This window comes from Xyrauchen texanus, chromosome 26, assembly GCF_025860055.1.
Source record: "Xyrauchen texanus isolate HMW12.3.18 chromosome 26, RBS_HiC_50CHRs, whole genome shotgun sequence".
Lineage (NCBI taxonomy): Eukaryota > Metazoa > Chordata > Actinopteri > Cypriniformes > Catostomidae > Xyrauchen > Xyrauchen texanus.
Window position 1 is genome coordinate 10,729,442 of NC_068301.1, and position 12,098 is coordinate 10,741,539.

The 12,098-nt window shown below is 39.7% G+C and overlaps 1 protein-coding gene across 1 annotated transcript; it reads left to right on the forward strand.

Moving 5' to 3' along the window:
• The first annotated feature begins 401 nt into the window (after positions 1–401).
• On the forward strand, positions 402–8,922 carry LOC127619621 (epiplakin-like). Its single transcript, XM_052092534.1, is given in 5 exon segments — positions 402–4,679; positions 4,920–7,124; positions 7,126–7,432; positions 7,435–8,150; positions 8,152–8,922. Coding segments are annotated over 5 exon segments (8,085 nt in total). The 5' UTR covers positions 402–416; the 3' UTR covers positions 8,746–8,922.
• Positions 8,923–12,098: the final 3,176 nt, after the last annotated feature.

Below are 12,098 nucleotides of genomic sequence, written 5' to 3' on the forward strand. Positions count from 1 at the left end.
GTTCATTGGGGGTCAGGGTGGGATTGGTGATGGCTGAGGGGGAGGGGTATTGGGGGGTTAAATGTTGAGTCATATGTATATATGTTGTATTTTTTAATTTGTTATATGTTTATGAATCAATAAAAATGTAAAGTGGAAAATAAAATGGCTGAAGTGTGAATATGTACAAGCTTTCATTGTTGAGCTAAGCACAAGCTTTAAGAGAATAGTTATAATAAGTACTTCAAATTAGCATGGTTTTGCGATATAGATTGCTGAGTATAATGTTGCCATTTCCTTCTGTTTATACAGTAAACAAAACATATAGCTAACTTAAGTGTATCCATCTAGACAACTATTTAAATGCACAACTAATACCTTTTACATTTGCCTTATGTAATCCACAGGCCCAGGTGCAAGAAAAATCCACTTAAAATATGCAAGCTCGGGAAAATTGTAATTCTCGGGGAACAGTAGCTGGAGTGTTCCTTGAACATTTGAATGAACCCATCACAATATACCAAGCCAATAAGAAGTGTTTGCTGAATTCAGGAACATGTTTGGCACTGTTAGAAGCCCAAGCTGCAACTGGAGGAATTATTGATCCCATCAAAAACAGACAGCTCTCTGTCGAAGATGCAGTCAGAGAAGGAATTGTGGGACGAGAAATAAAAGAAAAACTTCAGTTTGCAGAGAAGGCCATCAGTGGTTACATAGATCCTTACACCAAACAACAAATCTCACTGTATCAGGCCATGCAGAAGGATGTCATCCCAAAAGAATATGGCATTAGATTACTTAAAGCACAGATCTCCGCCAAGGGGATCTATGATCCTATTGAAAAATGCTACATAACAGAGGAGCAAGCTTGTGAGAGGGGTCACTATGATAAAGATATATTCAGAGACCAAATGGATGTTCTAAAAGTGTTCTATGACCCAAACTCTCAGGAAAAACTCACCTATCCATTATTGATGGAGAAATGCACTGTAGATCCAGAAACAGGTTTGCTGCTGTTCCCAATTTACTTCACGTTCAAAGGCCTTCGCAGAGGTATAACCTCCAGTGAGCTCCTGGCATCAAAAATAATTGACCAACAAACATATGAAAATCTGCAAAAGGGCAAGAAAACCACCCAGGATGTGATGCTAATAGAGACAGTGAAAGAATATCTAGAAGGTAAAGGGAGCATTGGGGGAATAGCTGTGCTCTCCTCTAATAAGAAAATGAGCATCTATCAGGCAATGAGACAAGGATTAATCATGCCTGGTTCTGCTTTGATTCTGCTAGAAGCCCAGGCAGCAACTGGATTCATGATTGATCCAGTATTAAATAAGACTTTCAGTGTAGATGATGCCATTAAACAAAAACTTGTAGGACCAGAGTACCATGCAAAATTGCTTGCAGCAGAACGTGCAGTCACTGGTTACAATGACCCATACACAGGTAAAACCATTTCCCTTTTTCAAGCTCTAAAGAAGGAACTGATTGTGAAGGAGCATGGGATCCGTTTGCTCGAGGCACAAATTGCAACTGGTGGAATTATTGATCCAATAAACAGTCACAGAGTTCCCATGGATGTAGCATACAAGCGTGACTTCTTTGACGAGGAAATTAACGCTATTCTTGAGGATCCTGGAGATGACACTAAAGGATTCTTTGACCCAAACACAAAGGAAAATCTTACATACCTGCAACTGCTGAGTCGTTGTGTCATTGACCCCTCAACAGGACTCACATTGCTGCCCATTGAGGATCAATCGGTCAATCTCAATCACACATTCATTGGCTATGACATCAAAAACATCTTCAAGGAGGTGAGGGTAAAAGTGACATGTGGGAAGTACATAGGAATGACTGTTTCACTCTGGGAATTACTCATGTCAGAATATTTCATTGAAGAGCAAAGGCATGATATCATCTGTCAATACAGAAACAGAACACTCACAATTGATATGATAGTCACCAAAGTCCTGGAGGTAATTAAACAATCAGTTAAAACAGCCAATGTAATTTTTGAAGGCATAAGGGAAAAGGTGAGTGCAACCCAGCTTTTCGAGGCAGATATCATCACTGAGAATGATCTTGAAGATCTAAAAATAGGAAAAATTACTGTAAAAGATGTTACAGAGAATGAATCAGTGCAAACATACCTACAAGGAAAACCAAGCATTTCTGGTGTGCTTCTTCCAGACTCCCAACTCATGTCAATCTACCAGGCCAGACAAAAAGGAATTCTAAGGCCAGGAACATCACTCATTCTGCTGGAGGCCCAAGCAGCAACAGGATTCATTATTGATCCAATTGCTAATCAAAAGTTTGCCGTCGATGATGCTGTGAAGGCACGGGTGGTAGGGGTTGATCTTCATGCAAAGCTTTGCTCAGCAGAGAAGGCAGTGATGGGTTACCACGATCCTTACACTGGTAATAAAATCTCATTGTTTCAGGCAATGCAGAAAGATTTAATTGTAAAAGATCATGGCATTCGTCTGCTGGAGGCCCAGATTGCCACAGGGGGCATTATTGATCCGGTAAATAGCCATCGCATTCCAGTTCATACAGCTTACAAACGGGGATACTTTGATACTGAAATGAAACAGATTCTCGACAATCTGACTGATGACACAAAAGGATTCTTTGACCCAAACACTCATGAAAACCTTACTTATATGCAGCTTATGTCCAGATGTGTGACTGACCAAAGCACAGGCCTTTGCCTTTTGCCAATCAAAGGGAAAGTCAACAGTATCATGATAGCAGACAGCACCAAAGAGGCACTTCAAGCCACATTTGTCTCTGTGAGATATGGCAGGTTCCGCAACAAGAGTGTAACACTCTGGGAGCTCATTAACACGGATTATTTGTCTGAGGACAAAAGGCAGGAGCTGATCAAACAGTACAAGTCAAAATCTATCACAATTGAAGAAATCATTACAATCATTTTAGAAATCATTGAAACCAAAGAAGTACAAAGAAATGCAGATCTCAGCATCAACGGTTTGAGGGGAAAAGTCTCCATTTTGGAGCTGCTAAATTTGGGGATCATAGATGAAAAAACATATAAAGACTTGCTTGAAGCGAAGCTAACAATGAAAGATCTTCTTGAGATGGACACTGTGAGGACCTTCCTCAGGGGAACAAGCTGTATAGCTGGTATAATATTGCCAAAGTCTAATCAGAAAATGAGCATCTATCAAGCCAAAAAAGAGGGTCTTGTTACCCCTGGTACTGCCCTATGTCTTCTCGAAGCACAGGCTGCCACTGGGTTTATTGTTGATCCGATACAGAACAAGAAACTCACTGTTGAGGAGGCCTTGAAACAGAAAGTGATCGCTCCTGAGTTTTATGAAAAGCTCCTGGCTGCTGAGAAAGCAGTAACTGGGTACAAAGACCCATTCACTGGCAAGACAATATCACTTTTTGAATCCATGAAGAAAGATCTCATTCTAAAGCAGCATGGCATACGTCTACTTGAAGCCCAGATTGCTACAGGTGGCATCATTGATCCCTTAACATGTCTACATTTGCCACTTGAAGTTGCTTTCAGGAAGGGCTATTTTGATGCTGACTTAAACCAGATCCTTGCAGATTCCAGTGATGACACCAAAGGGTTTTTTGATCCCACCACTCAAGAAAATCTGACCTATATGGAGATGATGGCACGGTGCATCAAGGATAATGATACCGGTCTTTTCCTTTTTCCATTGGGTTTAAAAGGGAAAACACAAGAAATAGCACAGAAAATTCTCTCAGATGCTGAAATTAAGGAAGACTTTTTGAAAAACGCTGTTGTCATTCCTGTTGGTAGTTTCTCTGGAAAATCACTGTCCCTTTGGGAGGTAATTTACTCTGTGTACTTCAATGAAGAACAGAGACAGCAGTGCTTTGAACAGTACCGTTTGGGCAAGATAAATATGAAGGATGTTGCCACAATGGTTACCACAACAATCCAAAAACTGGAAAAAAAAGAAGCAATTCCTCAAATAACAATGGGCTTGAGAAAACCTGTTTCTATGCAACAGCTGCATGATTCTGGAATAATTGAAACCAAAGTCTACAAGGATCTGCAAGATGGTAAGGCAACCATTGAAAATGTGGTAAAACTTGAATCTGTACAAAGGTACTTGAAAGGCACTGGAAGTATTGCAGGTGTAAAGCTTCATCCATCAGGAAAAGTGACAAGTTTATACACAGCAAAAACTGAAAGCTTGCTCAGTCCTGATATAGCTCTAATATTGCTTGAGGCTCAGGCAGCAACTGGATATGTCATTGATCCAATCAGAAACAAACATCTGTCAGTCATGGAGGCTGCCAGAGCTCAACTTATTGGACCAGAGATATTAGAGCATTTACTCTTGGCCGAACATAGCGTAACAGGTTTCACAGACCCATACTCAGATGAGCAAATATCCTTATTTGAAGCAATGAAAAAAGGTCTCATCCCTCTAAACCATGGACTACATCTTTTAGATGCACAGCTCGCTACAGGGGGCATAATCGATCCAATTTTAAGCTACCGGTTACCTCTTCAGAGGGCAATAATGCAAGGATATATGGATAAGGAGACAAATGAGCTTCTAGCAAATCTCAGTGGTAGTGAAAAAGGGTATTCAGACCCAAACACAAAAGAACCCCTTACCTACAATCAGCTCAAGCAGAAATGTGTGAGAGATTCAACCACAGGACTACTACTTCTCCATGTAAACGAAAAAGGTTTTGAAAGCTCGATCTACAATGACAAACAAATAGTAAATGTCTTCAAAGAGAAATCAGTGATCATCAATGCTGGGAAGTTTGAAGGTAAACGTGTACCACTTTGGGATGCACTACACTCAGAGAACATATCTGCAGAGAAAAGGAAAGAGTTCCTTGACCTGTACGAACAAAAACAAATGTCCATTGAAGAGATAACAGAAATGGTTACAGCGATTATAATTGAGGTAACAACAAAAAAGCATTCATTTAAAGGTTTGAGAAAACAAGTGTCCGCAAGAGATCTTTTTGAAGCAAAAATAATTTCCAAAGAAATGTTTAGTAAACTTATCAATGAAGAAGTACAAGATGAAGATATTGACATAATGGAATCCATTCAAAAATACCTTGGAGCAACAAACTGTATTGCTGGTGTACATATCCAGTCTACCAAACAGAACATGAGCATCTATGAAGCTAAAAAAAGGGGACTTCTGACTCCTGGAACATCTCTGGTTTTGCTGGAGGCACAGGCTGCAACTGGGTTTATGATTGATCCAGTTAAAAACAAAAAGCTGTCGGTAGAACAGGCGGTGGCCGAAGGGATAGTTGGGACAGAGTGGAAAAGCAAACTGCTCTCTGCCGAGAGGGCAGTGACTGGTTACACTGACCCCCACACAGGGAAAATAATCTCTTTGTTCCAGGCCTTAAAAAAAGATCTTATTGTCAAAGACCATGGCATTCGCCTTCTTGAAGCTCAGATCGCTACAGGAGGCATCATTGATCCTGTCCACAGTCACCGTGTTCCTGTGGAAGTAGCGTACCAAAGAGGTTACTTTGATGAGGAGATGAACAAAATACTTAATGATCCAGATGATGACACCAAGGGCTTCTTTGATCCAAACACAAAAGAAAATCTCACATACTTACAGCTCGTGGAGCGTTGTGTTAGAGACCCAATCACTGGCCTCAGCCTCCTTGTCATTGTGAAGAAGGGTGAGTATTACTTCTTCATCGATGAACATACAAAGCAAATCCTCAAGTCTACAACCACAAACAAAGCAGGAGGAAAATTCCAAGGGCAGCTGGTGTCTCTCTGGGATCTACTGTACTCTGATTACATCACTGAGGAAAGGAGAAGAGATCTGGTGCAGCAGTTCAAATCAGGCACAATAACCATTGACAAATTCTGTGAAATTGTTCTAACACTGGTATCTCAGAAATCAGGAACAAGTACCTCAACCATTTCCACAACAATATCTACAATAACAACCGAGACAACCCCAAATACAAATTTCCAAGGTATCAGAAAGGATGTGAGTGCTGACGAGTTGCTGACATCCAAAATCATTGATGAGAAAACTTACCAAGACCTATCTTCTGGAAAAGTCACAGTCAATAATGTAAGTCAAATGGACTCTGTGCGAAAATATCTCCAAGGAACAAATAGCATTGCTGGTGTTTTTATCCAGTCTACCAATCAGACCATGAGCATCAGTGAAGCCAAAAATAAAGGACTTCTGACTCCTGGAACATCTCTGGTTTTGCTGGAGGCTCAGGCTGCCACTGGCTTTATGTTTGACCCAGTTAAGAACAAAAAGCTGTCGGTAGAACAGGCGGTGGCCGAAGGGATAGTTGGGACAGAGTGGAAAAGCAAACTGCTCTCTGCCGAGAGGGCAGTGACTGGTTACACTGACCCCCACACAGGGAAAATAATCTCTTTGTTCCAGGCCTTAAAAAAAGATCTTATTGTCAAAGACCATGGCATTCGCCTTCTTGAAGCTCAGATCGCTACAGGAGGCATCATTGATCCTGTCCACAGTCACCGTGTTCCTGTGGAAGTAGCGTACCAAAGAGGTTACTTTGATGAGGAGATGAACAAAATACTTAATGATCCAGATGATGACACCAAGGGCTTCTTTGATCCAAACACAAAAGAAAATCTCACATACTTACAGCTCGTGGAGCGTTGTGTTAGAGACCCAATCACTGGCCTCAGCCTCCTTGTCATTGTGAAGAAGGGTGAGTATTACTTCTTCATCGATGAACATACAAAGCAAATCCTCAAGTCTACAACCACAAACAAAGCAGGAGGAAAATTCCAAGGGCAGCTGGTGTCTCTCTGGGATCTACTGTACTCTGATTACATCACTGAGGAAAGGAGAAGAGATCTGGTGCAGCAGTTCAAATCAGGCACAATAACCATTGACAAATTCTTGGAAATTGTTCTAACACTGGTATCACAGAAATCAGGAACAAGTACCTCAACCATTTCCACAACAATATCTACAATAACAACCGAGACAACCCCAAATACAAATTTCCAAGGTATCAGAAAGGATGTGAGTGCTGACGAGTTGCTGACATCCAAAATCATTGATGAGAAAACTTACCAAGACCTATCTTCTGGAAAAGTCACAGTCAATAATGTAAGTCAAATGGACTCTGTGCTGAAAATATCTCCAAGGAACAAATAGCATTGCTGGTGTTTTTATCCAGTCTACCAATCAGACCATGAGCATCAGTGAAGCCAAAAATAAAGGACTTCTGACTCCTGGAACATCTCTGGTTTTGCTGGAGGCTCAGGCTGCCACTGGCTTTATGTTTGACCCAGTTAAGAACAAAAAGCTGTCGGTAGAACAGGCGGTGGCCGAAGGGATAGTTGGGACAGAGTGGAAAAGCAAACTGCTCTCTGCCGAGAGGGCAGTGACTGGTTACACTGACCCCCACACAGGGAAAATAATCTCTTTGTTCCAGGCCTTAAAAAAGATCTTATTGTCAAAGACCATGGCATTCGCCTTCTTGAAGCTCAGATCGCTACAGGAGGCATCATTGATCCTGTCCACAGTCACCGTGTTCCTGTGGAAGTAGCGTACCAAAGAGGTTACTTTGATGAGGAGATGAACAAAATACTTAATGATCCAGATGATGACACCAAGGGCTTCTTTGATCCAAACACAAAAGAAAATCTCACATACTTACAGCTCGTGGAGCGTTGTGTTAGAGACCCAATCACTGGCCTCAGCCTCCTTGTCATTGTGAAGAAGGGTGAGTATTACTTCTTCATCGATGAACATACAAAGCAAATCCTCAAGTCTACAACCACAAACAAAGCAGGAGGAAAATTCCAAGGGCAGCTGGTGTCTCTCTGGGATCTACTGTACTCTGATTACATCACTGAGGAAAGGAGAAGAGATCTGGTGCAGCAGTTCAAATCAGGCACAATAACCATTGACAAATTCTTGGAAATTGTTCTAACACTGGTATCACAGAAATCAGGAACAAGTACCTCAACCATTTCCACAACAATATCTACAATAACAACCGAGACAACCCCAAATACAAATTTCCAAGGTATCAGAAAGGATGTGAGTGCTGACGAGTTGCTGACATCCAAAATCATTGATGAGAAAACTTACCAAGACCTATCTTCTGGAAAAGTCACAGTCAATAATGTAAGTCAAATGGACTCTGTGCTGAAAATATCTCCAAGGAACAAATAGCATTGCTGGTGTTTTTATCCAGTCTACCAATCAGACCATGAGCATCAGTGAAGCCAAAAATAAAGGACTTCTGACTCCTGGAACATCTCTGGTTTTGCTGGAGGCTCAGGCTGCCACTGGCTTTATGTTTGACCCAGTTAAGAACAAAAAGCTGTCGGTAGAACAGGCGGTGGCCGAAGGGATAGTTGGGACAGAATGGAAAAGCAAACTGCTCTCTGCCGAGAGGGCAGTGACTGGTTACACTGACCCCCACACAGGGAAAATAATCTCTTTGTTCCAGGCCTTAAAAAAAGATCTTATTGTCAAAGACCATGGCATTCGCCTTCTTGAAGCTCAGATCGCTACAGGAGGCATCATTGATCCTGTCCACAGTCACCGTGTTCCTGTGGAAGTAGCGTACCAAAGAGGTTACTTTGATGAGGAGATGAACAAAATACTTAATGATCCAGATGATGACACCAAGGGCTTCTTTGATCCAAACACAAAAGAAAATCTCACATACTTACAGCTTTTGGAGCGGTGTGTTAGAGACCCAAAAACTGGGCTTTATCTACTTTCTTTAAAAAAGTAGTTTTTAGATTTGGATGCAACATATCATGCTGAGTAATTCAGAACATTATGTTATTTTACCTTGCTTTGTTCTCAATTGAATGCTATTATCACCAAGTAATTTGTTTCTGTAACACTTTATAATAATATACTATTAACAAACATTATCATGCTTAAAAAAATCATTGGTTCATCAAATTATTAAATGGAAATTAAATACAAGTGATTTTTAGCTTTCATTTATGTATAGCTTTCACTTTTTTAACATCTACAATTAATTTTTTATTTTTTTATTTTTTTACAAATGTTGTATAATGATTAAAGGCTTTGTATGTAAATTTGAATGCTTACAGATGTATTTAAACTTTTTCATATATGACTTATAAATGAGCTCATGCACTTTTTTACATTTACATAAGTTTTCAGAAATTATTATTAGTACCATCTCACACATTATTAATTATCCTACAAATTATTAATTAATGTGTTGCTAATTAGTAACCAAGGTCTGTAAAAGCCACAAATGTACTCTGTTAATGTACATAAGGATGCTTTTACTGTTTACACATCTTTAAAACTCATTTAGTATTTTTTGGTTTTTTCAGGATCCAGATCCAAAGTTGAAACTATTTATACATTGTAAATGTGTGGGTTTACAAATAATTATTTTGTATCTTTGTGGGCATTGGATTTTGAGCTACTGTAACAAAGTTTATGTGAGGGGTGGTTCGTTAAATTTAGTTGTATAATTGCTTTATTTAGTTATACATTAATAACACATAAGAATAACAATACTTACTTCAGGAGCAAAACTTTGTGTTTATTGCCACAATAACATATTTATAGAAGGCTATACCGTATAGGCTACTTAAAAAGCGAGTAATAATGTTATCATAAATAAAGAAGAGAAAACTTTTCAGAGTTTTAAAGATTTTTTTTTTTTTCCAAGAGAAATAGAACAAAAATACAGGTACATTTATCAAAGAAACAAATAACCTTGTTACCTTAGTAATCAAATACATGTATGTCTCTACCTTGTGTAAAAGTAAATAACTGTGTTTTAAAATAAAAGTGATTCACTCTCGTAGGAGTTACCAAAATATATATTCGATTGTACTATTTACAAAGGGCAAATATATTATTTATCAAATATACTTTTATGACGTATCATATTTGAATGGAGATACAATTAATAACAGCTGACAGTTACGTGAGGAATCAAGGTTTGAACATCAACCGTAACGAGATCAAATTGAAGTTCACGGCATTTTAACACTTCTGTGTAGAAATGTGAAGGCTGCTTATTGGATAAATACAGGTAAACGCCATATTATGTGATTATGCATTACTTTACGGAGAGTTTACGATCTACTAGTTAAGTCTTGCCCTAAGAACAGGTGGTGCAACAAGTATTGACTTAGTTACAAACTAACTAGTAGTTACTAAGCCCTTAGTGTGAACTTTACGCCCTAACTTACGTGAGAACTTACGCACAGCTGGTGCAACCCTACCCAGGTAAATTAACGGACTACTTTTTGTGACCAGGTAAAATTGTTATCACATTGCTTCATTTTCCATTGGCCATTCAAAATAATAAATTCATAGTAAATGAAGGAACACACATGGCATCAATATTTTAGTACATTCAAAAGAATGTTGGAAATTTGTATTTATTTAGTCCTATTTATATTTATGTTATGCTTGTTGGAAAGGCGGAGCTTAGAGCGCCTGTCAGTCAACGGCATTATACAGACGAGCAAGGCAGACGAAAAACATGCCCGTGATATGTGCTAAAACAACTTGTGTGGGTGCTAAAGTGTGCGTCCATGAGTGACTGTGAGTAATTATTCCCCTGATATATGTTCTGATTAATCCACAGATCTTTTCATGACTGTTAATGTGATGTTATTGAGATCTATGGTTACCCGTTATTTTAGTGCCATCTGCAAAGTGTTTCACATGTGTTTGTTCAATGATATCTGACTCCTGAGGCAATAATATTGCAGTAAAGTGGCAGCTGGTGATAATTATTTTGGGGGGGTGCTTTTTTTGTGAGCGAAAATAAATACAAAGCAGTACCAAAAAGCATGTTGACTACTTGAACATACATTTTGCTCTCCTTTCTTTCTGGCCAGCAAATTTCTCAATGACTCTCTGATTAAAGTCAGTCATCTCAGTAACAAGTCTCTTTTCCATGGAGAGCAATGCCAGTGCATTCAGCCTCTCCTGGGTCATGGTGTTTCTGAGAAAAGTTTTTATTCTTTTCAAGGTTGAGGAGCACCTCTCAGCTTCAGCTGTGGTCATGGGTGTGGTAATGAGAACTTTTAGGAGAGTCACAGTTTAGGAAAAGACTTCTTCAAGATTATTCTCCATAAACAGCTGGAATAGGTCCACAGCACCACAGCAGGCTTTGAATTCTTTCTTGCTGTAGATGAGAATGAGCTCTGTCTTCAGCTTGCTTCCACTGAGCATCGGGTACTCTTTCATGGTGCTGCTCAATGCATCTTCAGGAAAGGTATCCTTGTACTCATCAAACCTGTCCCCCTGCAACAAGGTGGCACAGACAAGGTGGTCTGTGAAGGAGAAACGCTCCCTGTGTCCCAGGATCACAGACCTATAGAGATAATTAAATACATATATATAAGGTGGCTTCCTATTTCATTTGATCATTTATTTTTATGTTGCCAATTTATTATGTTTGGGACTCTGTTGTATAATATTACAATTATGATTTTTGTAAGGATTTATACCAAACAAAAAATGTTTTCTTGAGTCTGTAGAATATGATATGTGGGCAGGTCATCTCTGCAGCACAACAATAATGTAAAATGGTATTTTGACTAGTTTCTATAACAAACTCACCTCTGCTGCAATCCTTTCACGCGCTTCTGTACTGAGCGCCCGGCGCATCTTTATTGGCCGAGAACCACTGCTCTGCTCACCAATGGAATGGAGAGAGTTTCCTTTTTTTTTTTTCTTCCTCCAGCGAACGCCTTGTGAAAGGGTTTTTTGTAAATCAATGACAGAGTTTGGTTTAACTGCTGCCATTATCTCTGCGAAAGTGATCAGCCTAGCAAAGTTTTGGCGGAGTCGCCTGCACACTCGCAGTAGTGGCCAAGAGCGTATAGTTGAATGACAGGTGAGGAGAACCAATCAGATTGGATAAAATAACATGTATCCAATTCTGATTCGCCAGGGACGCAACGACCTGCGCCCGGAGGAGAATCTTTAAGAAACCAATTAGAGACCAGCTTCAGGTCACATGCTGCCCGAACAGATAGACATTTCTCAGATAGACATCTTTTTGTCCGGCGTCCCTCGCCCATTAAACCGCATGAAACATATGGAAAAACATAGAAAATAGTTAACCGATTA